Source organism: Aulostomus chinensis, chromosome 22 (genome assembly GCF_037954235.1).
Source record: "Aulostomus chinensis isolate RoL2024-O1b breed Wild chromosome 22, RoL_Achi_v1.0, whole genome shotgun sequence".
In the NCBI taxonomy this organism is placed as follows: domain Eukaryota; kingdom Metazoa; phylum Chordata; class Actinopteri; order Syngnathiformes; family Aulostomidae; genus Aulostomus; species Aulostomus chinensis.
In genome coordinates, this window is record NC_141341.1 from 8,975,001 (window position 1) to 9,000,938 (window position 25,938).

A 25,938-nucleotide genomic window follows, 5' to 3' on the forward strand; every position below is an offset into this window, starting at 1 on the left:
GACAGCTGTCAGTCAGACAACTCCTACTGGACAGATTCCTCAGAAGCTTTTAGCTTAAATGTGTGTTATTGTGGAGGAACGAGCCCTGGCTTGTGCTTCCATATATCTGCATGCGTGCAAGCATTCCTGCAGCAGACTGATGTTTTCTTCCAGATCATTCTGCTGGGATTTCCACCCATTTATGGTTAATTATCTTTTTGGCATTGAGGGTACACTGTCAGGCACAAACAAGGACGAGCCGAGAGCCTGGTCACAACGCGGTTGGGACTCTTTTTTTATTTCTACAGTCAAATCAGCGTAGAAAGCTTTTCAAATACAGTTAAAGTCAAGAGCTTGATTTCGGCTTCCTCTTCTTGTTGTTGTTGTTGTTGTAAGCACGTTGTGACGCATCCTGCCAGATTGGCTGCTTTGTGGCTCGATGTTCTCTCTCGCGGCGGTTGTGGTGTTCTCTTGGTAGTCGTTCACTAATTTGTAGAGAAATTTGGAGATAATTAGAGAGCGAGAGTCTGCGTGTGTGCGCATGCACGTGTGTGTGTATGTAAACATGTATGCCTCTAAAGGAGAAGGACTGTTATGTAATCTGCTGCAGTCTGTGAGGTCAGGTAAGGAGGGGGCTCTGAGTGTGTGAGGATGAAATATTCATGACCATGAATCATGAATGTTAAAGGCGACATGTGAGAGCTCTAAAAATGGAAAAGAAGGAACCAACAAAAGTAAGAATCAGGTGGAGGATAAATATTTTTGTTCATCTGTCTGTTGCATCCTCGCTCCTCCTCATTCCTGCTTCTCCTCCATTTTTCCTCAGTCTCCCACTAAGAGGCTTGATGAGGGTCTTAGCACCATTTTGAAGTGCGTGTGCCGCTCACGAGGCATGCATTAGTGTGTGTTGCAGGTGACGAAAACATGCCAACTCCATTGGTGATAATGCTGTGGCGCACTGTGGACAAACACTCACGTTGGAATTAAACTTTGCGAGTGACCGTGATTCCCATCCACACAGTGTTTTTGTTTCTCTGGAGGACGCACGTTATGAAGAGAAAGTTTTGGATCCCTGTACTCCCCTCTGTTTCTCGACATATCTACATCTCCATGGTTTCGTCTCACAACCCACACAAGCTCTCTGTTTGTTCGCTCTGTAACAGTAGCGCAGTTTGAAAGTGTCTCAGCTCCTAAAAGACATTGCATGCTTTCATCTTTGCCCGTCCAGTCTGAGACTGTCCGAGTGTCTGCGAGGATGAATCATGTGCTCAAACCAATTACACTGTTTAAAAATGGACTCTTTTCATACAAGAGAATACATGCCTGTTTGTGTGTATTGGCTGGAACATGTGGTATCAGCCGGTAGTTTTAAACACTCAGCAATTCAAACACATGTTAAAGGGGTAGTTCACCCAAATTAGAAAAATAAATATTTTTACTGCAGGGAGTTGTTTTGTTTTGTTTTGTTTTTTTGCTAGACAGCCTTGAGGTGTGAGATATTTCTGCTGCAGAGTAGAGGAAGCAGGATGGCAATCTCTCTGGATGTTCATTGAAATTACTTCTACTGAAAGTAGTTCTCTGTAAAATCATGGATGAACAGGGCAAAAAAATTGATTTACAGCAAATTCAGATTCAACTTGTGACTGTCTCTGCCTACAATGGGGAACTATTAAAGCAATACTTAACCTTTTACTATTTAACTTAATACTTAACTTTTTTTTGTTTTCTCACAACTAGATGCCTTGAACTCACGAAGGAAGTTTCTCACGAAAGTTTCTTCCTCTTGCATAGCTTTTTGTGACTTAAGAATATAAGAAGAGCCAGCCATATACAGTATGCATTTAGCTCGAAGTTAATGCCGACAAGTGGCTAACTACAGCAAAACTGTCCAAAAACATGTGTTTACAAACTCTCAAGCGGAAAAACAGCCTTATTGAGCTCAAGACCCCTTTTGTGAGTGCTTTAAAGGCAAAATGGTCTTTTAGAAATCGTAATAAGTATCGCTTTAAGGCATCAGTATACTTCAGAAGAAATGCTGGTTAAGTGGTTGCACTGCCTTTGACACGCCTTTCCCCCACTGCAGTTTCTTTCCCAATCAAAAATATCAGGCAGTTTGGTACTTTTTGAACCTTTTTCTCTCTTTTTCATGCTTTGTAAAGCTAATTTTGTGTGTGTGTGTTTGTGTGTGTGTGTGTGTGTGTGTGTGTCACTGCATACAACTTCAAAATGCAGTGTATGAAGGGAGTGTTCTCAGCCATAAGTAGCCATCATCATTTTGATGATTTAGACGTGCAAACACAAGCTATTGTTTGTTTTTGTCTTTCCGAGAATGGGAGGAGGCAGCGGCACAGTGGTGGTAAGCACTGTCGCCTCATAGCAAGAAGGTTCCGGGTTCAAGTCCTGGCACGGGCACGGGATCTTTCTGTGTGGAGTCTCCGTGGTCTCCCTGTTCCTGTGTGGGTTCTCTCTGGTACTCCAGCTTCCTCCCACAGTCCAAAAACATCAAGAGAGGACGAGGCTGATTGATACTCTAATTGACCGTAGGTGTGGCTGTGAGTGTGAATGGTTGTCTGTCTCTATGTGTTGGCCCTGGGATGGACTGGTGACCTATCCAGGGTGAACCCCGCCTCTCGCCTGAAAGCCGCTGGGATAGGCTCCAGCCTCCTCACTTAACCACAGTGTTGTCACAACTAGCTTTTTTCAAGTTTGCAATTTCCACTGAGAACAAAAGGAATGTGCAGCGTTTATAGCTTGAGGTCGCCTGCTTGTGTGACTGAACATTTGTAGGATTATGCATGAAAAGTTGTGTGAAACTGTTGTTAAATATCAGAGGAATGTTTCATGAGAATACGTTCCCTGATGATGTCAGATAAAAATCCAAGCCTGCCAGTGAGGAAAAAGAAAGAAGAACTTTGATGCAGACATTTAATTGGCCTGTAGAATTACATTGCAGCTGTTTCATGGTTTCGTGTCACTTAATGCTGGAATATTTTCGGCCCCAAAAATGTTCTGTCTACCGCTGCGTCCGCATGACTCATTTGGTGTAGGGTTGCAGTCCTCCGCCTTCATCTAGAAAGTTCCTCATGTTTACAGGCTGGACACTGGAGATACTGGTATGACAAGGAAAATGCGGCAGTGTGTTTTCTGTGCAGCAAAGCACTCATGCTTTAATGTTGAAAGTCGAATTTCGGTGACTAACTGTATTTTTCATTGTTCTTCTCTCCTGCCGTCAAACGGATCCTGCCTCCATCCCTCCTCACCTTCTGCTGGTGACCTGCCGCTGCCGCTCCCCTAACTTCAGATTAATCAGCCAATCGATGGGGATTTTACAAGGAGCTCCGCCCACCTTCGCCGCCTGCCCATCTCCTCCCCCCACCACCTGCGGCCTCTCCCTCACCCCCACCCACTCTGATATCCAGCCCTCCATCCAGCCCTCCATACACAAAATGACTCTGGAATTTACTGAATGGTCTTCTATATGGATTTTTACTGCTTGTAATAGACAGTGAAAAAAGAGGGAGGAACCTCAATGACAAATAAGCCATAAACACGCACTCACACACACACACACACACACACACACACACGAACACGCACGCACACACACACACACACACGCACACACATGCATGTAAACAACACTGACACAGCTAATAAAGCTTACAGAGGTTTTCACGCAGGACCTCACACACCTGACATACACAAGAAAACGCACAAAATCACTGAATGTTCCTCACACTCTTCCTCTAAAAATTCAGCCGCTTCCTTTTATTTTTGGGATTTTCTACAAGTCTTTGGAAAGCTGATTTTCTTTTGTTTTTTCTACTCTGGGGGAAAAAACAAGGAGGCGTGAAAAGGATTAGAACCTGTTGAAATAGAAGCTGCAGTGTTTTTGGAGGAGAACTTGTTTTTGGATGACTTTTTAAGCGGACAACATCTGAAATATAGATCTATGCTAGATCTACAGATAAGAGATCCATTTTAGTATCCAGATTCTATAGTTTTAGGAAGGGTGGGACACTATTTTATTTTATTTTTTATTCTATTTTGTTTTTGCTGGATTACTGGATTAGCATCATTTGTGGGATAGCGTTGACATAACCATTGTGTGACCAGAAAATTCTTCTAAAAAGTTACATTTCTAGGCTTTGTCCTTTGTCATCACACTACTTCTTGGAAGTTGCCTCTAGTTTTAAGGAATTTGATACCAGTCGTTAGCATTTAGTTACAGGGTATTATTCTCAGTGTGTTAGGAGGAGCACGTTGTTTTCTCATCGCGTGCATGCCCTCCATCATGCCTCCCCAGAACACGGAGGCTGACGCCATGCAGGTCGGATCTCTGGTGAGCGGGGTTAAAGCCAAAAACTCCACGGCATCGGGCTCAGATGAGGAGAAAGGAGGAGCAGGCGGCGAAACGGATGGATCGGGAGGTGGAGGTCGAGGAGGGGAGGAGTCTGTGAGCGAAGGATCGGTGGAAGGCATTTCTGTGAAGAGATGGGTGATGCACGGGGCCGTGATGTTCGGCAGGGAGTTCTGCTACGCCATGGAGACGGCGCTGGTGACGCCCGTGCTGCTGCAGATAGGTGAGCAAACACATGCTGCTGCGTTCTTGCATTCAGTTAAATTACAGGCAGATAAAGACACTCAGCAACTCTGCTGCTGCACCCCATGTGACTTCAGAAACACTGTCAAAGGCACATCAAGAGATTCTTACCCAGATGAAATCAGCTAGCCGATGTCCCAAATGAGCACAAGTCAGCAAGGTTTGTTGCAGACTTCCAAGAGTGAAATGTTTCAGTCAGCTCAGCTAAAACTCACCAATGTTGGTTTTGTTTTGAAGCCAACGGTGTAAAGCAAATAGACCTGAAAGCTTTTACTGTTGACATACACGAGGATATTTTTGAAGACCCGAATGCAAATGGGTCAATATTTACATGCACATTAACATTATCAGAGAAAATTCAATTTCTAATGTTTTTATTCAGAATTTCTCACTGACATAAGAAGAATAATCTTTTAGATATATTTTAGTCATCAATTCATTGTTTTGTTTATGGATATGAGGAAAAAAGAAGCCATCCCAGATAGGGGACGTTTACTTATGTCTCACTTTGAAGTTCTGGAGAACAGACTTCTGGACTAATGTTGTTTTTTTTCACAACCATCCTGAAAACCAATTTTGACATTGAAAACAAAATGAAAAAGGAAAACACAGCCAAGTCAAATTGAACAAAATAGCATCTGTTCAAACCTTGACCCTGCATGGACATTGAACGAGGTGTCTGGTGTTTTTTTTGTACTCCATTTTATTTGGAAAAACTGAATTAAATGGTAATGCACCGTAAGAATGAAGTGGTTTAATATTTTATTTGAAGCCTTTTTCTTTATTTACCCCAAATAAAGAGTTATAGTGTAACTAACAGAAGGCTGTTTACCCTAAATGTACCAGTGTGAAGCTATTACCTATTATTGAAGTGTTTTCAGTGTTGTACTTTGTTGACAGTCCCTACACTCTCACACCCGGCTGGTCCATCCGGGTGGGTGATGGGCTCGATGAAAACAAGGTTTTAGTCAAGTCTAGAAAGGAGTTTGTGTTTATTTCACTAAGAAGTAACTAATCTTGGAAGTTAAACTGTGAATTTATTTCACACTTCTCAGGAGTTTGACGGTAGAGTTTCTCAGAGCGAGGTAACAGACGGCTGCCTGTTGTGCCCTGAATCTGTGTCAGCGACTGCAGAATATTGTCATCAGTTTTCAATTATGCGGAGTAAATGAAATGACGAGTTCATGAAATCATCGCCTAAGATGCAGCCAGAATGGGTTTTTTATCTTGTGAGTGTTTACAGCGTTCTGAATCTGTGCACAAACATATCAAACATGGAGCTGCTTATTTTTCGTTCACTATATTTTATGTGCAGATTCAGATTCAAAAGTATACTAGATTTATTTATTTATTTTTTTACTTTTTGTGTCAATGAGGAGAGATTAAGAGAGAGAGAACATCACAGCGTGTCTCTTAAGGGTGGCTTTTAAAAGTTGTGAAACTTTATACTCAATGCTGTAATCACTTCTCATATGCGTGCTGAACAAGCGGAGGTCAGTTAGAAGTGGAGGTCATGAGTATCCAGGTCTTCTCCTTCGGTCGTGACGTAGGAACACACACCAACAGATGCCTCCTGTATTACATGAGATGATTAGTAACTGAAGACATATTGAGGTTTAGTACTTTGCCTCTCGCCTGTTCTGTCATTTGAGGGGAGACCTGGCAGCTAGATGTCTGAATGTCAGAGCACACTATCCTCCAGTTCACCTTGCTCACATGGACTTTGGTGGCTCTACCAGGAGATTAGCTGGCTTTCACTCTCACTCTCACACACGCGCGCACACACACACACACACACACACACGCACACACACATGCTGAACTGCACTTGTACCTTGTGTACTGTCATTTGCGCCCAGAGCCATATTTGAAAGACTGTTAGAACATGCCAAGTCCAGTTTTATCTGGGACACACTGGAGCCCCGAGGGAGGGCCAAGGTGTGAAGAGTTAAGAGAAGGAGGGGAGTGAAGCAGCATCGCCTTGTTTATATTTTAAAGTCACTTCCATTGCAATCCCTCATCGCTCTTGCCTCCTTCTTCTCAAACTCCCCCCTCTCCCCCAGTGACGTAGAGTGATCTCCTTGCTCACTAATCAGGGTAACCTGGTTGCCCGGCAGCCACCATGACTCCTGACTGGCTGAAGGAACCTGCCTGAGAAACACTGGCTGCCAATGTTTGTTACTTCACCAGACCACTGTTTAGATCCCTCCTGAATAAAACAGATGTTGGTGTTCATGAAAAACAACTCATCTTTTATTAGCAACGACAATTCATCATGTTGTCAGAATATTCTCTTTTTAAAAGGAGCTGCATTCTCTTCATGCCTCTGTACATGTTGGACCCTGCAGCTGTGACCAGAGGTACATACATGTTTATGGTTGGCCGTCTGGCCGTACGTCTCACTCTCTTTAATATCTCAGGAGCAAACATCCATGTTACATGTTAGGGTGACTGGATTAGATTATCGTATGACTCTGGAACGTCACGAAACAAGGGGTTTTTTTCCCAAAAAGGAGAAAATAGAGTGATGAAAATGTATAACATAGAGGCCACAGTTCAAATTCACAGTGACGTGGTGATCAGTTCAGTAGTCATTCGCTAATCAGTGCATATACACAGTCTCTATCTGTAGTTTAAGAAACCAGGGCACAGACAATAATTAGCTGGTTTTAACTAACATGTTGTCTGTGTAAAAATAAATTTCAGTTAACTTCATGGCTTAAAAAGCACGTAGCAGGTAAACCATTAATGATCCTCAATTACTAAAACTAATAAGGCATTTACATGTCAAAGCACCAGTCTAAAAATGAATGAAAAATTTAAGTAGAAACATATGCATGTGGATTCATTAGTACAGTGTGAACAGAATTCAGAGTAACAGGTATAAAAGTCCAGCTGGTCACTTCTAGATGTCATGACTCAGGAACAGATGGTATAGACTCAAAGGAACATGACGCCCCACTGTCACCTTAAACGGTTTTCAACGTGTGGAGGGTGGCGCCTCCTCTGAGCCCTGAATGTCAGTTTCTGAGCTAACTTTTGCCAACAGGCCATTCAATTCCTGCTAGCTTGTGATGCTACTTTCAGGTACTAGAAGCTTCTTCAGAATTGTCAAGACACATATGAATATGTTTGAAAGGAAGCTAAGCTAAATTGCTAGTCACTCATGCAGCCTAATGCTAAATGTTAGCATTTCCATTTACCTGTTGTGGGTCCAAATTGAAAGTTACGGTAAATAGATTAACCCTGGGCATGAAGTTTATCCCATATTAGAATGAAAAGTCTTTATTTTAAGCCTGATGTTTCTTCAGTCAGTTGTTTCACCTCATATATGTGCTACTCTGCCAGTTCTCAAGTCCTTCATTTTACCACTTTGCATCAGCAGAGGCTGCTGCTGCTTGGTAAACTCAACACGGCTTTTAATATCTGGGTTTTTTTTTAATTAAAGTCTTTGCTTTTTATTGAGTGAGCACAAAGGTGGATGTAAAGTACCACTGGACTTGTTGCTGGAGGCTACAAATCTGAGGCGGTAATTCTAGTTTGTCCTAATTTTAGCCCTGATTTAGCTGCCCTAACCTATTTTTCAGATCAGGATGTGTCTGAGCTCCTCTTAATAGATTTTAGAGCCGCAGGGAGGTACAACCGTACAGATTAGTCAGCTGAAATTAATAAAACCGAAGCGGCCAGAACAGTAGCTTTAGTGTGGAGCTGAAATCCATCACTGATGTAGAAAGTTAATCTTGTGGGATTGATTGTTACATGTAAAACTAATCTGGCCTTTTATACTAATCTCAGGTGCAGTTCATCCAAATGTTAGATTGATCGGAGCCAGGTTTGACAAAAAAATTACCTTTTTCTTCAAGCATGCAGGCGATTTAAACACCTAGCAGATTCAGAGGAGCGTTAGAAGTCATTCTACACGTGATCTTGGGAAACGCCTCGTGTTCTTTAGCATGTTAGAGAGCTCGTTTTATGTCTCAGGTCTTTACTGATTGTTGATGTAGCGAAACACAGTGGGTTGGAAAACCTGCCTGAGATGGGACACAAAAAACAAATACATGGAAATAAAGAAGTAGGTATAATTTGATAAATCATCAGCAGTGTGGTGTGGATTTAGTTATTTGGCAGCTGCTTCAATTGGAATACAGATACTGTAGCTGAGAGTGGCATTTGTTTAGAAAATGTAATCAACAGCAATGTAACTCCAGATTTCCGCAACCGTTGCCCACCTGTCTGCTTCACGGTCCCACAGCCTTGTCGCCAATATTTCCCAGCAGTCAACTGCAATATTGCATGAATAAAAATTCATTGAGGCCCCATAATACGATATTGTAAAAGCGTTGACAGGGCCATTGTAACGGTGATGAGAAACTGTTGGTAGGTTGTTCTTGAGGGCAAACAAGGTGAAATAACATCAGGATGAAAAAAAATGTGCTGGCTGAGTGTTTGTATTGTACTTTGCACGATCAGCTCACAAGCTTGGAGGTTGTCATGTGAGTCTTTTGAGAAAATGAGTGAAGCAGTCGTCCAGGACAACTCAAGTCATGGCGTGGTGTACTGTGAAAAGAAGCATACACTTGGAATTTAAAGCAAGCCAGTCAGTTGAATGATCTCGACAGTATATTATATTCAACTAACAGAGCTCTCTGTCTTCAGAAACAACTTCTGGGAGGAAAGCTTCTGTAGTCTGAGTGATTCGATTTGGTTTTTTTATTTCAACGGTCATGCATTTTGTAAATTATACACTCCAGTATCTTTAAATGACCCAATTATTTGCAGCATTGCTTTACATGTCTGTGGCCCTGGGGCTTTAAGTCATTTTAAGATGCCTATATTTGCCTTGACCTATCGTGACTTCATCAAATCATTGTTCCACAGTGGTTGGCTTTGTGTGGAGTTTATGTTTTGAGGCTGCTGGCTTTCAAACAAACAGACAAACCCGCATCCAACTGTGTTGGCAGAGCTCAGCGTTAATGCGTGGTTAATGCTTCACGCATGCAGTGGACGGACTGTAGCTACTGGAATTAGCTGGATAGCTAGTAAGCTGGTTGGTTGGCTCAGTCTGAGGGAAACCATTGTGAGTGTAACCCAACAACATTGGGGTCAGTGAAGGGAGTGCGAGTGCAGGGGTCTGTGTTTGTGTGTGTGTGCAGCAGACACTGTTTGGTTAAGGAGCCCATATTTACACAACCCACAGAAACGATAAGAAAGGTCTACCTTACAAGGTCTGGTCTAGGAGGCATGCAGAGCTGGTTTCAGCCCTGTGGGCTCTCAGCCTGAAGCTAGGGACATACATGACTGTTGCTGGAGCGATTATAATTTTGGTTATAAGTTAAAACTTGGTAGATGAAGTCGTTCCTCTCCTGCACAGTTCACTGTCCTTGTTGGTTCTGTTCTATCTTTTGATTTGCTCTAATTTTAGCTTGTTCTTTTTCCAGTTACTTTTTTTTTTTTTTTTTTTTAATTTAGACAAAGAACGAAGTCAAACAGTTTAAAACTAAAAGCAATTTCCAGCTAACCTGGTACATCAGAGTCATCAACCCAATTTGAGCTCTTTGCTGATTCTAAGTATTCTGTTGTGCTCATTGGTGGTTGTGCAAATGAATGTACAGTAGTGCCTATGGACAAAGTACACACAGTGTTTATGACAACATAAACATTGATATGTTGTTTCCCCAGCACATACATGCATACATGTATACATGCAGGTTTTAAAACCCATTGAAATTGCTGATTGAACCCTTTTCCGTGAGTTAGATGCCTTTTTTTGCCAGTGCGTCATGTTCACTGTCATGGATGTTCTTTTTGTGTAACTAAGATCGAGATGCTTTTTAACGCTTAACGCCAGGCTCTAGTTTCATACTGGTATCAATCTTTTCACCTTACAAAAAAGCTAAATATATTTAGCTAAATGTTAAAGTTAAAAATAGGGAGGTCGTCTTCCTATGCAGCTGACCAGCAAGCTACCCTCAACCACCAAAAATAAAGAAAATGGCCGTGTAATAGGCAGCAGCCATGCAGATTATTTTAACGTGATTTGCAGAAAACATCTCACTTTCTATCATTAAGAAAATTGTAGCGGCAACCACTGCCACAGCTGCTGTGCTGGCTGAATGAATGTGCCGTTTGTCAATTCAAGGACACAGAGTGAGATCTTTTAAAAAAGTGAGCAGAGTGAAGTGAAATAAATGGCAGTTCAGTGTGTTTATCAGCCCTTTTAGTCGATTGGTGAAGAACCAGGTGATGGTTGCATTTGCTGGCTACTCATACAGTAGGATTCTGCCCCGACTAAAGGCTTTTTAATCAGTGGGAAAAGTCGTATGTGTGATGTTATTGGAGTTATTATCTTTTGGCATCTCCAGATTAAGTTGCCTCTGGAAACTCTTTTAAAGAGATTTCGCCTCCTGTGCTTTGGCGTTGACGTAACTGTCCTCCATGTCCTTATTGAACATCATCCTGAGTAAAGAGCATCACTTAATGACTTAATGCGGTTGAAAGCGAGATAAAAGGGGGAGTGAATTAATGATGCGGGGTTGAGGGGGATAATGGGGAGGGAATGGAAGGAGGGAACAGAGCTGAGATGAGAGAGGCGAATGTCTGATCGGAGGGATTTGGAAGAAGGACGGCGGGGAGGTGAAGCGTGCAGCTGACAGAAGAGCGAGAGAGAGAGAGAGAGAGAGGAGAGAGATTACATAACCTGATCAAAGTGACACAGAGAAACTTGTTAAAATATACTTAAGTTCATTCATGACAAGTCCAACAAAAGATTTACTTTATTAATGCTCAGCAATGACATCAACAATAGGAAACTTAGAATGATTTAGTATGGGACTAACCACTGAGGACATCCACTGGTCTCAGATTTGAGATGTTGGTGGACACAAGAACTGTAGAAGGTTGAAATGATTGGCACAGATGTATGTAAATCTTTAATAGCATAAATTAGGGAAAACTGAGCCCAAAACAATTTGTTTTTGATTATTATTGCAAATGAATATTGAAGTATTCCATAACCTTAATGTAATGTAATGCTATTCATTCATGCAACTGCAAACCAGCCTTCAAGACATATTCCCACTATGGCATGAGATTTTCAGGTGGGAAATTCCAAATGCAGAATTCCCAGAAAAATATTTCTAGCTCTCATTCATACATGGGCTATTCTTGGGAAAATGCTGGTGCACTTTTGGGAAAAGCTGCATGTGTTAATAAGTCCTTAGTTCAATAGATATAATCACCCTCTTTGTCTATGTTTTATATTGATATTCAATATTTGATATTGATTGTTCATTTATGTCTTGATGAGTTATTTTGGTGAGATGATGATAATACGTATTGAAATTACCTATTTTGTCGTGCATGTCATTTTAAAGTTTTCGATACTGTTTCTTTGGTGCAACTGAATAAATCTTGGCTTGTGATTTGCAGATGTCTGTTTCCTCCAGCATGTATCTCTCATCCATCCGTCAACGACGTCCCTCAGGGTCATTGGTAGTCGTCTCAGTCACTTCTGTTCTAGTTGAGATTGTGTGGTACCCGTCTGCTTGCCAGTTATTTCACCTGTCATCACTATAAATTGCCATAAATCTAAATGACATTCCACCGGTCTCTGGTTGCTGCTTTGCTGCGTGTCTCTGCATGCAGCTTAAATGTGAAAGTGACCCAAAGGATTCGTTCGGCCACTTGTCTTGTTTCTTCCTAATCTCTTTATTTGCTTTATTGATTAACTAGCTGTGCACACAGCGGCAGCTCTGCTACAATGTGGTTCACAAATCAGTCCAGACCTGGCAGCTCTGCAACATTGTTATCCTGCTTTGCAAGCCTTCTTGGCTTTACTAAAGGAGATTATTGCAATCCAACAGGAAATGTCTTTCTATTCATTCAGGTACTCTGGCTGAAAACCGTGACTCACTGTATTAGTGCCTCCACCTTCTTGTTTTCATGGTGTTAGCTCACTCTCCTGAGTGCTGTATAATGTCCTCTACTCCTAATTTTGAGAGGTCTCTCTAATCATTCACTCATCATCATCATTTCAGTGACGCACAAATGTGCAAGAACTCTGTATCAGACTGAATTTGAGCTGTAATTGAAGTGACAATGAATCAGGAGCAGCCCTTCCACACTGCAGACTCCTGATTGGACCTGCTCGTGTGTCACGTGGCTTTGTGGCAAATTATGACATGTTAGCATACAGCCTCTGCTAGTTGCTGGTCTGTGCAATCAAAATACCAATCATGACAGTAAAATCGTTATAAACCTTAGTACCACAAGTTTTCATGGTTTTGTTAGGATGCTTATTATCGTTATAAATGTATTGCTTTGCATTTTTTCCTCCACATGCTGTTGCTGCAATGTGCTGTTTACTGAAGAGTGAGTCAGCTTGATCTTGCACCGCTCATGCTAGCATGCCAGGTAGCCTAATCCTCCAAATGATCCTATCATGTTAATCTAGCAGATGACCTTGCAGACGGTGGAACGCAGGGTTACATAAATGACTTTCTTGATGTCACTCAGTGACTAATCACCATAATCTGACCCAGTCACTCATGGGACAGAGTGGAGGACGGCAGAGGTGGACTGAAGGATAGAATGCGCTGTAGAGATGTTGCCTGGCTTATGCAGCTTCAAGACGGGAGTGTTTATCAGGGGTGGGATGGAATGGACATGTGTAGATGCTTTTAGTACAAAAGCCCTCTGGCAGTGGGAATTGTGATCTTGCCAGGTAGCGAAGCCTTGTAACCGCAATCTTTATCTTTTTATACCTCCGCCTGTGCCCACACAGAGGGAGGCAGACACCAGTCTGGAAGGTTATTTAAAGCCCTCCTATTTATAACCTTTTATATAATCACGGCAGTAACACTGTTCTTCTATGAATGCCATCATTAGATAAACGCTGAAGAGTAATAGAGGGGGTTGTTTGCTAACATCACCAGCGTTGCAGGGCAAGGTTTCGGCTGGGATGCACTGAAAGACAAGACAAACAGCAACACTGGTATTTGTTGATGGATGCCAAATGTGGTGTGCGAAGCATGAAGGGTCATAGAGAAAGTTCTACCATCATAAACACTGTGGAAGTTATGTGCACTTGTGTTTGCAGTGTTAAGTAAATGCCGAGTCAGCAGATACTTCAGTCAAAGCCATATTATGTGTGTTCATATGGCCGCGCATGTTTTTCCATGCAACAGGCGATAAGGCAGGTATGTGTTTGCTATTAGTGTTAGATATGTGAGGAATGCAGTACTGGATGTGGGATTGTGTGTGTGTGTGTGTGTGTGTGTGTGTGTGTGTGTGTGTGTGTGTGTGTGTGTGTGTGTATTTGTTTGTCAGCACATTGCTCCCACTCCACCACCCCCCCCCCCCCCCCCCCCGGTCCAGGAAGGTGAAGTCATCAAAAATAAACCCCCACCGAGCTCTCTCAGGTGGTGACATGACGGACAAAGAAACATTGGTGAAAGCAAATTCTGTAAGTGAGGGCTTTAACTAAATATGATTATTCTCAGTTGTTCTGATCGTCGTTTCATCAATAAGCCACTGATTTTCTTTTTTCTTTTTTTTTTTACAAGTGTAAAAAACATGACATGACATGTTCCTGTCAATAAAATATTTTAAAAAATTAATAAAAAACAAAACAAAACACACACACACACACACAGTATTGAAATAAATGTCAGAGTTGAGTTGAGACAAAGCAGAGGGTTAAAATGTCCTGACACAACTTCCACATGCTCATCATAGCAGCAAACTGTCATTTTAGCCAACAGCGAATCAGCCAGTTTGCCAACATGAACAAACACAAGCTGATTCAGGGGCAAAAATAGCACGAGCTATACTTTGATGGCACACTAAGTTGAATATTTTATGCACACATATCATATCATATTGTACAGTAGTCAATCCTTGTGTGTTTTGGCATGATAGTTATTGGCCGTGGAGGTTGAGATGTACCCACCTACACGGTATTAACACTTCACCTACAGAAGATCGCAGCCGTTGAGCTCATCCCAAGTCAACAGGACATGAAGCTCTTTTGAATTGGAATCATACTTCAGGGTGTGTGTGTGTATTTCTGTGTGTGTATATGTGCTTCACCTTTGAGTACGGTTACAGTTTTACAACACACACATTATTAAATGATTAATCATAATCACACCCTCCACGTCAACGCTTTGGATGGAAATCTAATATTAACGTCCAGCTGCTGACATTTTTACTGGTACTGTTTAGGCTGACGTGGACGCAGTATATGAATCATTCCAAGTCATTTTTCCAAATGACATCTGTAAAAAATTTTCATAGAATGCAGCGTGATTTCAACTTGGGTTTATAGATTTTCATATGGACCACTGCACTAAACAGCATGACACGCACACACCGTCTAATAGCAGCCAGCATGAGAGGCAGTAGCTGGCCTCATGGGTATTTTACGTGTGTGTGTGTGTGTGTGTGTGTGTGTGTGTGTGTGTGTGTGTGTGTGTGTGTGTGTGTGTCATTTTAAAAGGGGAATAGAAAAACATCTGCTCTCCCTCACTGGCACTCATCGACTTTGACAGTACATAACTCGATACTGGCGGTAGACGTGTTTATGAAGGCTGCAGAAACACACACGCTCTGGTTCGTCAGACACAAAGTAGCAATGCCAGTTTGAGAAGTCTGACCTGTGCTGCATGAGTGGGTGTTACCGCGCACTCGCCTTACTTTTGTGACGCGCGGTCTCTTTCGGAGATTAAAAAAAAAAAAACACCTTTTGTGTGTCTGAGTGTTCACCATCATTATGATGAAACACGCGCTGTCGTAGAGCTCAGCGGAGGTGTGCAGGGCCGATGAAAGAATGAAGAAGATCAGATACGTCACACAACAAACCAGAAGCAAAAATAAGAAGCCCTTACAGAACTGGCAGCAGGTACTACGAACGCTGGTCAGTCAGGAAACTTAAGGCTGAATTTGATCACTTGTGAGTAACCGTGGACCTCACCTGCCCTGGGGCAGGTAATGTCTGAGATAAAAGACCATAATGTATAATGTGCTTTCAAACTACTTATCTTGGACGACCCTCTTCAGTTTTCCTTAATTCGTTTTTTTTTTTTTCCTTTTTGCTGCTGAAGTTAATTCAAAGCCGCTGCTTCATTGTTCAATATGCCTTTGTACCCATGATCTAAGTCTACTAAAGACTGATCAAGGCCCTAACGCCATATCTAAACCACATCCCCTTATCTGAGGTCCTTCATTGGTCTTGTGCTGCCAACAAGCTCTTAGTGATACTCGGAAAACCTGTTGACTTCGTGAGTTGATAATCACTGTTGAGACACTGGATAGAATGCGATGTTCTACTCTTCTCGAGGAGGGAGAACTATTTTTCAGATGTCTTGATGTGGTCAAGACAGTTGGTCTTGCATTGGTACAAAAAAAAAAATCCCTTTTCATCAGGGTCAGCTGAGCAACAGCTTAAAAAAAAATAACCAGTGAGGTTCACCTACAATGAGCGTCCTTATGTAAAAATGATTTAATGAAAGGCTTTGATATGAATTGATCATTTTTCTCATGAGGTAGGTTGTTTTTCATCAGGGGGGAATAAAAGTACTTTTCAAGTTTTGATCCTGCTAGAGAACATACAGGAAGAATCGATGGACCGCTCAAATGCTCGCAACTTCAGAACACGTCTTTGCACACTCAAAATTTCATGCACGGGAAGCGTTGTTACAGAGGAAAGCTGGCAAATTAACCCCTGTCCGATGTGTGTTTACAGAAAATATCAGAACTCGGAGCATCGATACAGCTGCAGTGGTTTTGGAAAGATCACCATAACAAGTGTTTTTTGCTGCCCGACTGTACTTGCAGTTACGTAAGATCACCGAACGATCGCTTTTGATTGACTCTTTCGATCACCTCTGGCTAGTGAAAGGGCAGCGAGGAGCTTCCTGTGTATGCGAGGTCAGACACAGTCAGAAGCCTGCCCCCACCCCATGCTGTTAAACGCATGTGGTTGTGTGTGATTGACAAATGGTGCAGTCACGACAGTACAGAAGGAACACATTTGGACATTTGCTGTGTTCACTGGGAGATTCTCTCTCTGTCTCTCTCTCCCTCTGTCTGTCTGGCTCTCAGTGGGACGTTGCTGCTTTACTGCAGTGGTGTTACATAACTCAGCTGACTCGAAGCAGCTGGGTGTTGCATACATGTAGGAATTTTGCAATTTTAAGGCGTCCTTTTTTTTCTCCTCAATGAGTATTCACTTTCAAATTCATATGAACAATAGCTGGTTGTCTTCATCTTAATTAAGCATTTCTTGTTTTGTTTTTTTCTTCCTCTGGCTTTGATTGGATTAGCAGTTTGCTGTCGTCAGCACTCATACATCACTCAGTAGCTCACTCTGTCTTTTTAGCTCCAGTGCCTCGTGTCTGCTTCTGCGTGTGTGTGTGTGTGTTTATCAGCACGGGAGCGTTTGTGTTCCTCTTTCATGATTAATTTTCTCACCATCCCTTCCTGCTGGAAAGCACTATGACTCACACTTTTTCTGTCTCTATCAGCGTGTCTACATTGTGAAGTCAGGTCACCGACTTCTTGCTTCTTCTGATCAGGCAGGTACGATGAATTAGAGGAATATTTTTTTCCAGAATAAAGATGTTTAATGTTCTAACAGAAAACACAGAATTCAAATGATCAGCCAGGGCGGCACGGTGGTGCAGTGGTCAGCACAGTCGCCTCACAGCAAGAAGGTTCTGGGTTTGAGTCCCAGCTCCAACACAGGATCTTTCTGTGTGGAGTCTCCATGTTCTCCCTGTTCCTGTGTGGGTTCTCTCTGGTACTCCAGCTTCCTCCCACAGTCCAAAGACATCAAGAGGGGACGAGGCTGATTGATACTCTAAACTGACCGTAGGTGTGACTGTGAGAGTGAATGGTTGTCTGTATCTATGTGTTGGCCCTGGGATGGACTGGTGACGCGTCCAGGGTGAACCCCTAGAAAAAAGCTGGTGGGATAGGCTCCAGCCCCCCCGGGAACCTTAACAGGATAAGTGGAAAAAAAATGGATGGGTGAATGCAACAGCGCTGCAATAAATCTTTCACTCATGGTGAGTTTTTATTGCCTTAATTAGTGAGACTAATTTGTAGTGCAGTATTCTGACTTATGGAGGGCGCTATTCTGAATGTTTTTTCACCTGGATTCATGTAAATTGGATTAACAAAATTTTTGATATACCTTTTGGAAAATGTATCCAGAGGTTAAAGAAAAATGGTAAAACAAAAAGCAAATTTTATTTTTGAGTTTGCATTTATTAAAGACATTAAGAAAGTTCATCATATCACCTTTAAAAAGATAGTAGAATGACTATTTTGTTTAAAAATGTTTTTAGCTGCCACCTAGTGACCAGAAAAAAACAACAACTATTTATTGCTTTTATTAGCTTGCAAGATGAAGTTCATATTTTTTTTTGGCCCAACAACTGGTACTGCAGCCTTTTGAGACCAGGGGGGAAAAAATTGAATGGGTATCAAGGTCAGCATCCGTCCACCTCTTCCTCAGGCACACAGGCACACAGAATCAAGAATCAATAACTTTCTTTGGGTCAAAACCTGGTCAATCCTTTTGTTAATAGTGCAGGTTCTACATATGTGTTGTTTTTTGTTTAGTGGTGGCTCATTTACATTTATTTACACCATTTTGGATTTTATGCCATGGATTGTTGTACTTAAGAAGAGAGAGAGAGAGAGAGAGAGAGTGTGTGCGTTCGTGTGTGTGTGTGTGTGTGCGTGCAAGAGAAGTTGTGTGTGGAAGTCACCCACATGAAAGGGCCTGCAGCCTACAGTGCTGGCTTGAAACCACAGCCAGACAAGAGTTATCAATAATAAATTCTTGGTGTTAATATTATAAATCTGTTCCCAAAAACCATCTGTCACCAACCACGTTTCCCTTTCTTCTTACTCGCACTGAATGCTACACCTGACACATGTTTTTTTTCTTACAAAAGCACCTGCTTCCCATTTTCTTTTCCTTGTGCTCTCTCCTTCCTTCCTCCTTCCTTCCTGCCTGCTTTCTCCTGCCTACTTTCTCCCCTCATGACCTCTGCTCTACTCTCTCTCTCTCTCTCTCTCTCTCTCTCTCTCTCTCTCTCTCTTTCTCTCCCTCACTCACAACACTTCCCTGGCTCTTTTCAGGACGCTTGTCATTTTCCTGGCCATTTTCTCACGCCAGCGCAGGGTTTGAAAGGATTTTTTTTTCATGTTTATAGGAGAATGGGAAAGCAGAGGGGTGGGAACAGATGGAGGTGAAGGGAAAACAGGAGAGTGATGTTAACATTTGTTGTTTGTTTCGGAAAGAATAAAGGGTTTAATGACAGTTTGGCAATTATCAAGCTTGAAAGGGACAAGTTCTAAAGAGGAGGAGTAAGAGGAAAGGGGGAAGTGAGCGGAAGAGATGAAGCAGGTCTGTTTCCTGGATGATTGATCAGTGCAGGAAAAGCTAATAGCCGATAATTTAAAATAACTATATGAACATAGGGCTGCACAGTGGTGCAGTGGTCAGCACTGTCCCCTCACAGCAAGAAGGTTCTAGTTTCGAGCCCTGGCTCGAACACAGGATCTTTCTGTGTGAGTGTGCATGTTCTCCCTGTTCCTGTGTGGGTTCTCTCTGGTACTCCAGCTTCCTCCCACAGTCCAAAGACATCAAGAGGGGACGAGGCTGATTGATACTCTAAATTGACTGTAGGTGTGACTGTGAGTGTGAATGGTTGTCTGTCTCTACGTGTTGGCCCTGTGATGGACTGGTGACCCGTCCAAGGTGAACCCCACTTCATGCCCGAAGGCTGCTGGGATAGGCTCCAGCCCCCCCGTGACCTTTAACAGGATAAGCGGAAGAAAATGGATGGAAGCTATTAATTTAGGTGTGAAGATTGTTACCTTGATAAGATTGTGGAATAAGAATTTGACACCCCCCCCCCCCCATGTCCATGTTTAGGATTTTTGGTAGATACAGTACTGAATACTGTGTATTCTACATTTCTGTAGTTTTATTTTATACTATGGTATCTGGAGACTACCATCATGCCAAAACTAAACTGGTCTGAACTGACAGTTGACCCACGCTGACACACTGCACCTTTGAATGAACAAACAAGTGGAGGAAGAAAAAAGATTGCAGTCTTTCATGAGATATTAGAAACGGAATACACGGGTGCATTTTACAGTGTCATGTAGCTGCAGGAAACAGTTTTGAAACAAACCATCAACTTTAAAACAGACATACAGTAATCCTTGTTCGGGCCCCTCCTGATAACAAGTGGAGGACTGTTTGGAGAAATTGCAGCTTAGGTGGGACTTCCAGACTTCATATTAACTGATGAGAACATCTGAAAGAAAAAGAGTGGGAAGTGTTGGTTTACAACTGTTTCCTAAAAAAGATTTTACAGGTAAATGGGGGTAGAAAAAGCTCAAGTCAGGCTGTTGCCAGGGAAGAAAACCTGTTCTGTGTTTCATGTGATTTTAGAAAGTTCTTGTTCTTCTCTCGTTTAAGTGGTCGAGTAAATCGATAGCTCAAAGTCTCGCCGCAGTTGAGATGAGCGACGTCTTATATTCATCATTTACAATAAAAGTTACAAAGTTTTCCTGTCTGCAAATTTTTTGGTGCAGGGATGATGAAGACACACGCACGCACGCGCGTGCGCACACACACACACACACACACACACACACACACACACACACAAAGTCTTCAGTGAAGTTGTGATGAATGGGCAGTCTGTGTTCAAGCAGTCACACATTTAGCTCCATTTTTAGTGTGTGTGTGTGTAGGAAATGTGCATAGTCAAATGAGTGCTTTGATGATAGATGGAGTAGATTGTACATGTTTCTTTCCCACGATCAATCAGCAGCACAGCCAGTGAACTTTTCCTGTCTCCATCCTTCCCGTTATCTTCGTCTTTGCCCTTCTGATTCCCTGCTCTCGCATTTTCTCTCTGTCCTCCGTCTCTGAAACCTTAATCCTTTCTCATACTCCTTCTCTGCCCGTTTCTTCCTTCCTTGCCTCTTACTGCTCTCTTTTCTGTTTCTTTCTTTCTAAAAACTTCCTGCTTCTTGATTCTCTCAGTATTGTTTCGTGTGTGTGTGTTTGTGTGTGTGCGTGCGCGTGCATGCACGTGTGTGTGTGTGTGTGTGTGTGTGTGTGTGTGTGTGGGAACTCAGCTGGGTTTTTTTTAGTCAGTGTGTCTGCGTTTGTGGGGGGGTGGGAACAGAGACGTGTCTATCTTTTATTTACTAGGTGTTTTTCTACATCGTGTGTGTGTGTGTGTGTGTGTATGTGTGGGGTGTGGTGTCATGTGGGGGGACACAACTGTTTATTAGAAAGCGTTTTCCTGTTTTGATGTTGACAAACTGGCAGACAGACAGATTGTTATCTACCAATTTGTCTGCGACTTTTATGGCTGTGCCACTGTTTTCATCTTCACAGGTATTGTATATGTGTGTGCATTTCAGAATGTGACTGTGTGTGTGTGTGTGTGTGTGTGTGTGTGTGTGTGTGTGTGTGTGTGTGTGTGTGTGTGTGTGTGTGTGTGTGTGTGTGTGTGTCCAGAGGCAAGTCCTGTCTCTGTGTGTGCATATTCAACGTCCTATTTTCCGGGTATGTATGCACACAAATGTGTTTGTGTGTGAGAGAAACAAAGACAGAATGGGGGGAGAAAAAAATAAATGTGAGAAAAATGGAGAGAAACTTTCCTCAGTCTGGACAAACCCCACAACAGGAAGCACCGTGTGAATTACATTGCTGTATTAGGAGCCAGGAAACGAAGGTGATGGAGTCTCCGTGGTGACAGGGTTCCCAAGACCTGCTTGCTGCGCCGACAGGGGTCAAGCCCTGTTTATGACTCTCTCATGAGAAAGACAGAGGTCGACAGTTGTACAGGACAACAGGAACATGGTCTGTAATGTGCGAATGTAACCTTCCTGTGTCAGCCTTCGGTTCAGTCGAAAGAAAATGCAACTCGCCAGCGACGCTGCTAAGATTGTCGCTGCTATGTCCCACAAACAGCAACACATTCTCATCATTCTCCAGCAATCTATTGTTGTTAAGTGCAACGAAGGGTTGTGGGAAAAACAAGCTGTTCTTGTGGTCTACAGCACTTCCAGAATCTCATACTGAGGTGTATCTGCGGTGTCTGCAGTTTATTTCCCTGCTGTATCTTCAAATTTGCAAAGTGGAATGAAGGGAGCCTCCTGATGAAATGAACTTGTAGCGTCACATTAAAGTTGCTTCATAAAGGTGTCACAGGCAGGCACACTGTCAAACAATTAGATGAGCAGGAAAAGCATGTGCCAGATATGTCTGATTAGTTGTGTACCTGTCTAAATATGAATTATTCAGCTCATGTAATGATGTTGGTTTTCAACTTTACACAAAGTTTACACAAGGCCGATTTTTATTTAACTTGGTGGCGCATGAGCCAAGGACCATATTACATTTTGGGGGTAATCCAGGAATAATAATTTTTTTTCCCATTTTTTTTTTTTTTTTAGATATTGCATCATTTATGTAAGATTTAGTGCAGAGAAAACAGACTAGAAAACCTCCAACAACATGTTTCTGACACAAGGATTCAGTTGCGCACAAGCCCGCAGAAAAGTGGGCTGTTGGCCTCCATACCCTTCTAGCTGTAAATTATGTTGTTGACTTTTTGGCTTGGTATTACCCATCCCCCAAGCTGACACTGCACAAAAAAAAAAAAAACAATAAAAAAATTACATGTTATTCTACAGCAGGAATGTTTTAACGACAGTAAAACACGAGAAATGTCCAGAATTGCTTCAGGGAGGTTTTTCAAATGACAGAAGCAGACAAACAACTCCCCGTTCTCCAATAAACCCACAATACCAACTCTTAGACGCTGACATGTGGTCCAGCTGCAGTCAGGAGGTCCAACTATCCAGACTGGATCACACCTCGGTGCTCTTGAATAAGACTCTGCAGGAGGTGGGGACATTTCAGACACGCTCTTGATAATTTGATATCATGGCACTCGGCTGTTGATGTTTCCATTCGTTGAAGAGGTCTGTGGGAGATGGAAGACCCTGCATTATACAGCAACAAGAGCCTAATGCCCAAATATCAGAGGCATCATCCTCATCCTGCGTTGCCAGGGTCTCTATTGTCTGGTCCTCTTTTGAAATTTATTAAGTTAAAAAAAAAGAAAAAAAAGAAGTTGGAAAGGATTATGGATTTTCATTTTAAACTTCGTGTTGGCTATAATTCCCGTTCCTGGCATCAGTAATGGCTCTCTGTAACGATAGATTAGTTTAATAAAGCACAACTTTTTATTAGCTCAGCTCAGATACGATCTAATTTCTCAGAGTCTTCAAGTTCTGTCCGTTTCCTAAACTTGAAGTTTGAGTTGTGGATTTTATTTTTGAGTCAAGTTCATGCTGAGATATTAAAAAAGCGAGAGGAGCAGATCCATGATAGATACCTGCAGTGTTTGCGGGAGGATTGCGTGGCAGCCAGATTTAATATATTCTCAGTGAGCCGCATTAAACAACACAATGAGACACTTTTGATCGAATTATTGTCATCTCAGCTGACTTCACTTAGCTGAAAGACTGTCAGGAGTCTTCCTCCAGGCAGCTCGGTGGCGTCATTGCTCTGTGTCCCAGGACATTGTCTGATTAAATTCTGTTATTGATGGGTCTTTCATGACTCTGGCGTGGCGTGACTTTAAGCAAGATGCCAATCCTCTTAATTACAAGTTTGACACCCTGTGTGGCAGCCTCCTCCATCAGTGTACGAATGCGTGAATGAAGCAGCACGAAAGCTTTTTGATGGTTGCTGAGGGAGAAAAGATTTGATATGATATCAACCAACTGTGAATAATAAAAAACAAAAACATGCCAACGTCTACAGTATGTGAGTAATGTTCTTATGAGTTCAATGAACAAGAATAGACAGGGAAACCCATTCAAACCCTTTAAGACCAGATGTCTATGTAGTATTAAATGAACAGTGCCTTGAAGTCATTCTACGAAGAAGTCAGAGGTGTTTTAGGGAGGGTTTTATGTCATGTTTCTACCTGCCAAAGAGGCTGGGAAATAAAGACCTTGACAATTCAATCATTTTTTTCTGGTTCTTCTTTGTTAAGCGTTAGGTTTTATTGGGTGCACATCAAACTAGATGCCAGAGTGAATACCACCTTTTCATCAGTCACTATTGCGAATTAATCAAATGGATTAATAAGTCAGGCGGCACAGTCGTGCAGTGGTCAGCACTGTCACCTCACTGGGTTCGAGCCCCGGCTCGAGCACGAGATCTTTCTGTGTGAGTCTCCACGTTCTCCCTGTTCCTTTGTGGGTTCTCTCTGGTACTCCAGCTTCCTCCCACAGTCCAAAAACTTCAAGAGGGGACGAGGCTGATTGATACTCTAAACTGACCATAGGTGTGGCTGTGAGTGTGAATGGTTGCCACTCAATATGTGTTGGCCCTGTGATGGACTGGAGACCCATCCAGGGTGAACCCTGCCTCTTGCCTGAAACCTGCTGGGATAGGCTCCAGCCCCCCAGCAATCCTTAACAGGATGAGCGGAAGAAATTGGATGGATGGATGGATTAATAAGTCTGCACAGGCCAGTTGGTGTGGTTTCCCAGCTGTCATTAACACATCTCTCTTGTTGACGCTGGGAGAAAGAAAATACAACAGTTAAATCAACACATTCAAGACTGGGTTTGGATCTGTGAGAACATTTTCGATGGTGAAGCTGCATTTGAAATCCCCCAAAAAAAGACCTGGCACAGGGAGCACAAGAGGGATAGAAAAATCACCCAGCCTTTGTTCACTTGTTTTTACAAGCTTGTCTTTTCAGTTTTGTGAGTTTGAAGAAGTTTTCCAGTGGTTGCAATAGTTAGACATATATATCTATATATCTATATCTATATCTATATCTATATCTATATCTATCTATATATATGCATATGTATATGAATGTATATATGTTTGTAATAACACAATTACAGCACTTTTGCCAGACAAAACACTGTCTGTCCTGTGTCTGCAGATTGTTTCTCACAAAAGCCTGAGAAACCTGATCAGCCAGGCGTCACTCCTCTGCTCATTTTCTCAGCATTTATCAGGACACAGGAGTCAGTGTTGTGGCCCTTTGTGTGATAAACCAGCATGAATGTTCACAGTTGCTCAATAGACCTTAGATGAATCCTCCTCCGCAGTGTGTAGTCGTCTTCCTTTACCTTTGTCTCAGGTGTTGAAAGTAGTTTGGCACAGGTCAGCTAACCAGGGTGGCTTTGTGTTGCTTTATGTTTTGCGAAACTCCACTCCTATCACGTGACTTGTTTAACTGCTTAATAGACGCTGTTTTAAAATTGAGAATCATCATAATCGTCATGATAGAGAACACATGAGGTGTCACTGTGCAATTGAGGTTTCTGATGAAGTGCAGCAATGTAAAATGTGCCTTCATTGGAATAAGAAGAAGCACAAGTGGTGTAATCCTGTTAGCTCTAATGGAAATATCACAGATAAATGTTTTAGGTTGCATATCTTAAAATTAGTCAGCTCACTTCAAACTGACCACGTTAGTACGGTGACTCTCACTCCTGCTATTCAGATGTTACTTGCTCCCCCTAGTGGATGCATGAAAAAGCTTAACGGGAAATTGTACTTTGTGACCCACCAGAATGAACCTGTCATCTGTCTTTCTGCATATCTGTCTGTGTGTGTGTGTCCAGGTCTTCCAGAGCAGTACTACAGTCTGACATGGTTCCTCAGTCCCGTCCTCGGCCTCATGTTCACCCCTCTGATCGGCTCGGCCAGCGACCGCTGCACTCTGCGCTGGGGCCGGAGGAGACCCTTCATCCTGGCTCTCTGTATAGGAACGCTGATAGGAGTAGCTCTGTTTCTGAACGGGTCGCTGATAGGTGAGAACATTCATGTTCAGTCCCCCCATGTAAGGTTCGATACTTTAAATGTCACTAGAAGCCTTCCTGTTAAGACCTTACAACTCCTTGATATGTATGAATGTATGAAACTCTAAAACAGCCACAAGAGATCATTACCATGAAACATTTAGGATTAGATACATAATCTGGTGTGATGAGGTGGTGAAATTTTATGTGTAAGTGCTTCATTATCAAGATTTGATCAGCCAGTGGAAGGGCTCAACAATTCACTGTGTACATTGAATTTCACGTTGCTTTACAAATTATATGGACCGATGATTAATTTGCATTACATTGCCATCGGCTCGCGTTCACAAAGAAGTGTTGTGTTTAAGAAATAAGAATATATCTGATATAGGGAACCAATTCTTAGTTGATGAGTGTTGCCATTAAAAATTTGTGCGAGAAGCAGAGGATTCTTGAATATGGGAATA

The 25,938-nt window shown here is 42.3% G+C and overlaps 1 protein-coding gene across 2 annotated transcripts in view; it reads left to right on the top strand.

Moving 5' to 3' along the window:
• Nucleotides 1-25,938, top strand: part of slc45a4a (solute carrier family 45 member 4a) — a 53,590-nt gene that overhangs the window by 15,847 nt on the left and 11,805 nt on the right. For both annotated transcript variants that reach the window (XM_086194173.1, XM_086194174.1), the window contains exons 3-4: nt 3,281-4,562; nt 25,295-25,483. In XM_086194173.1, the coding sequence (XP_086050299.1) occupies nt 4,262-4,562; nt 25,295-25,483 (490 nt within the window). In that variant the 5' untranslated portion in view covers nt 3,281-4,261. The remainder of the gene's footprint in view (nt 1-3,280; nt 4,563-25,294; nt 25,484-25,938) is intronic.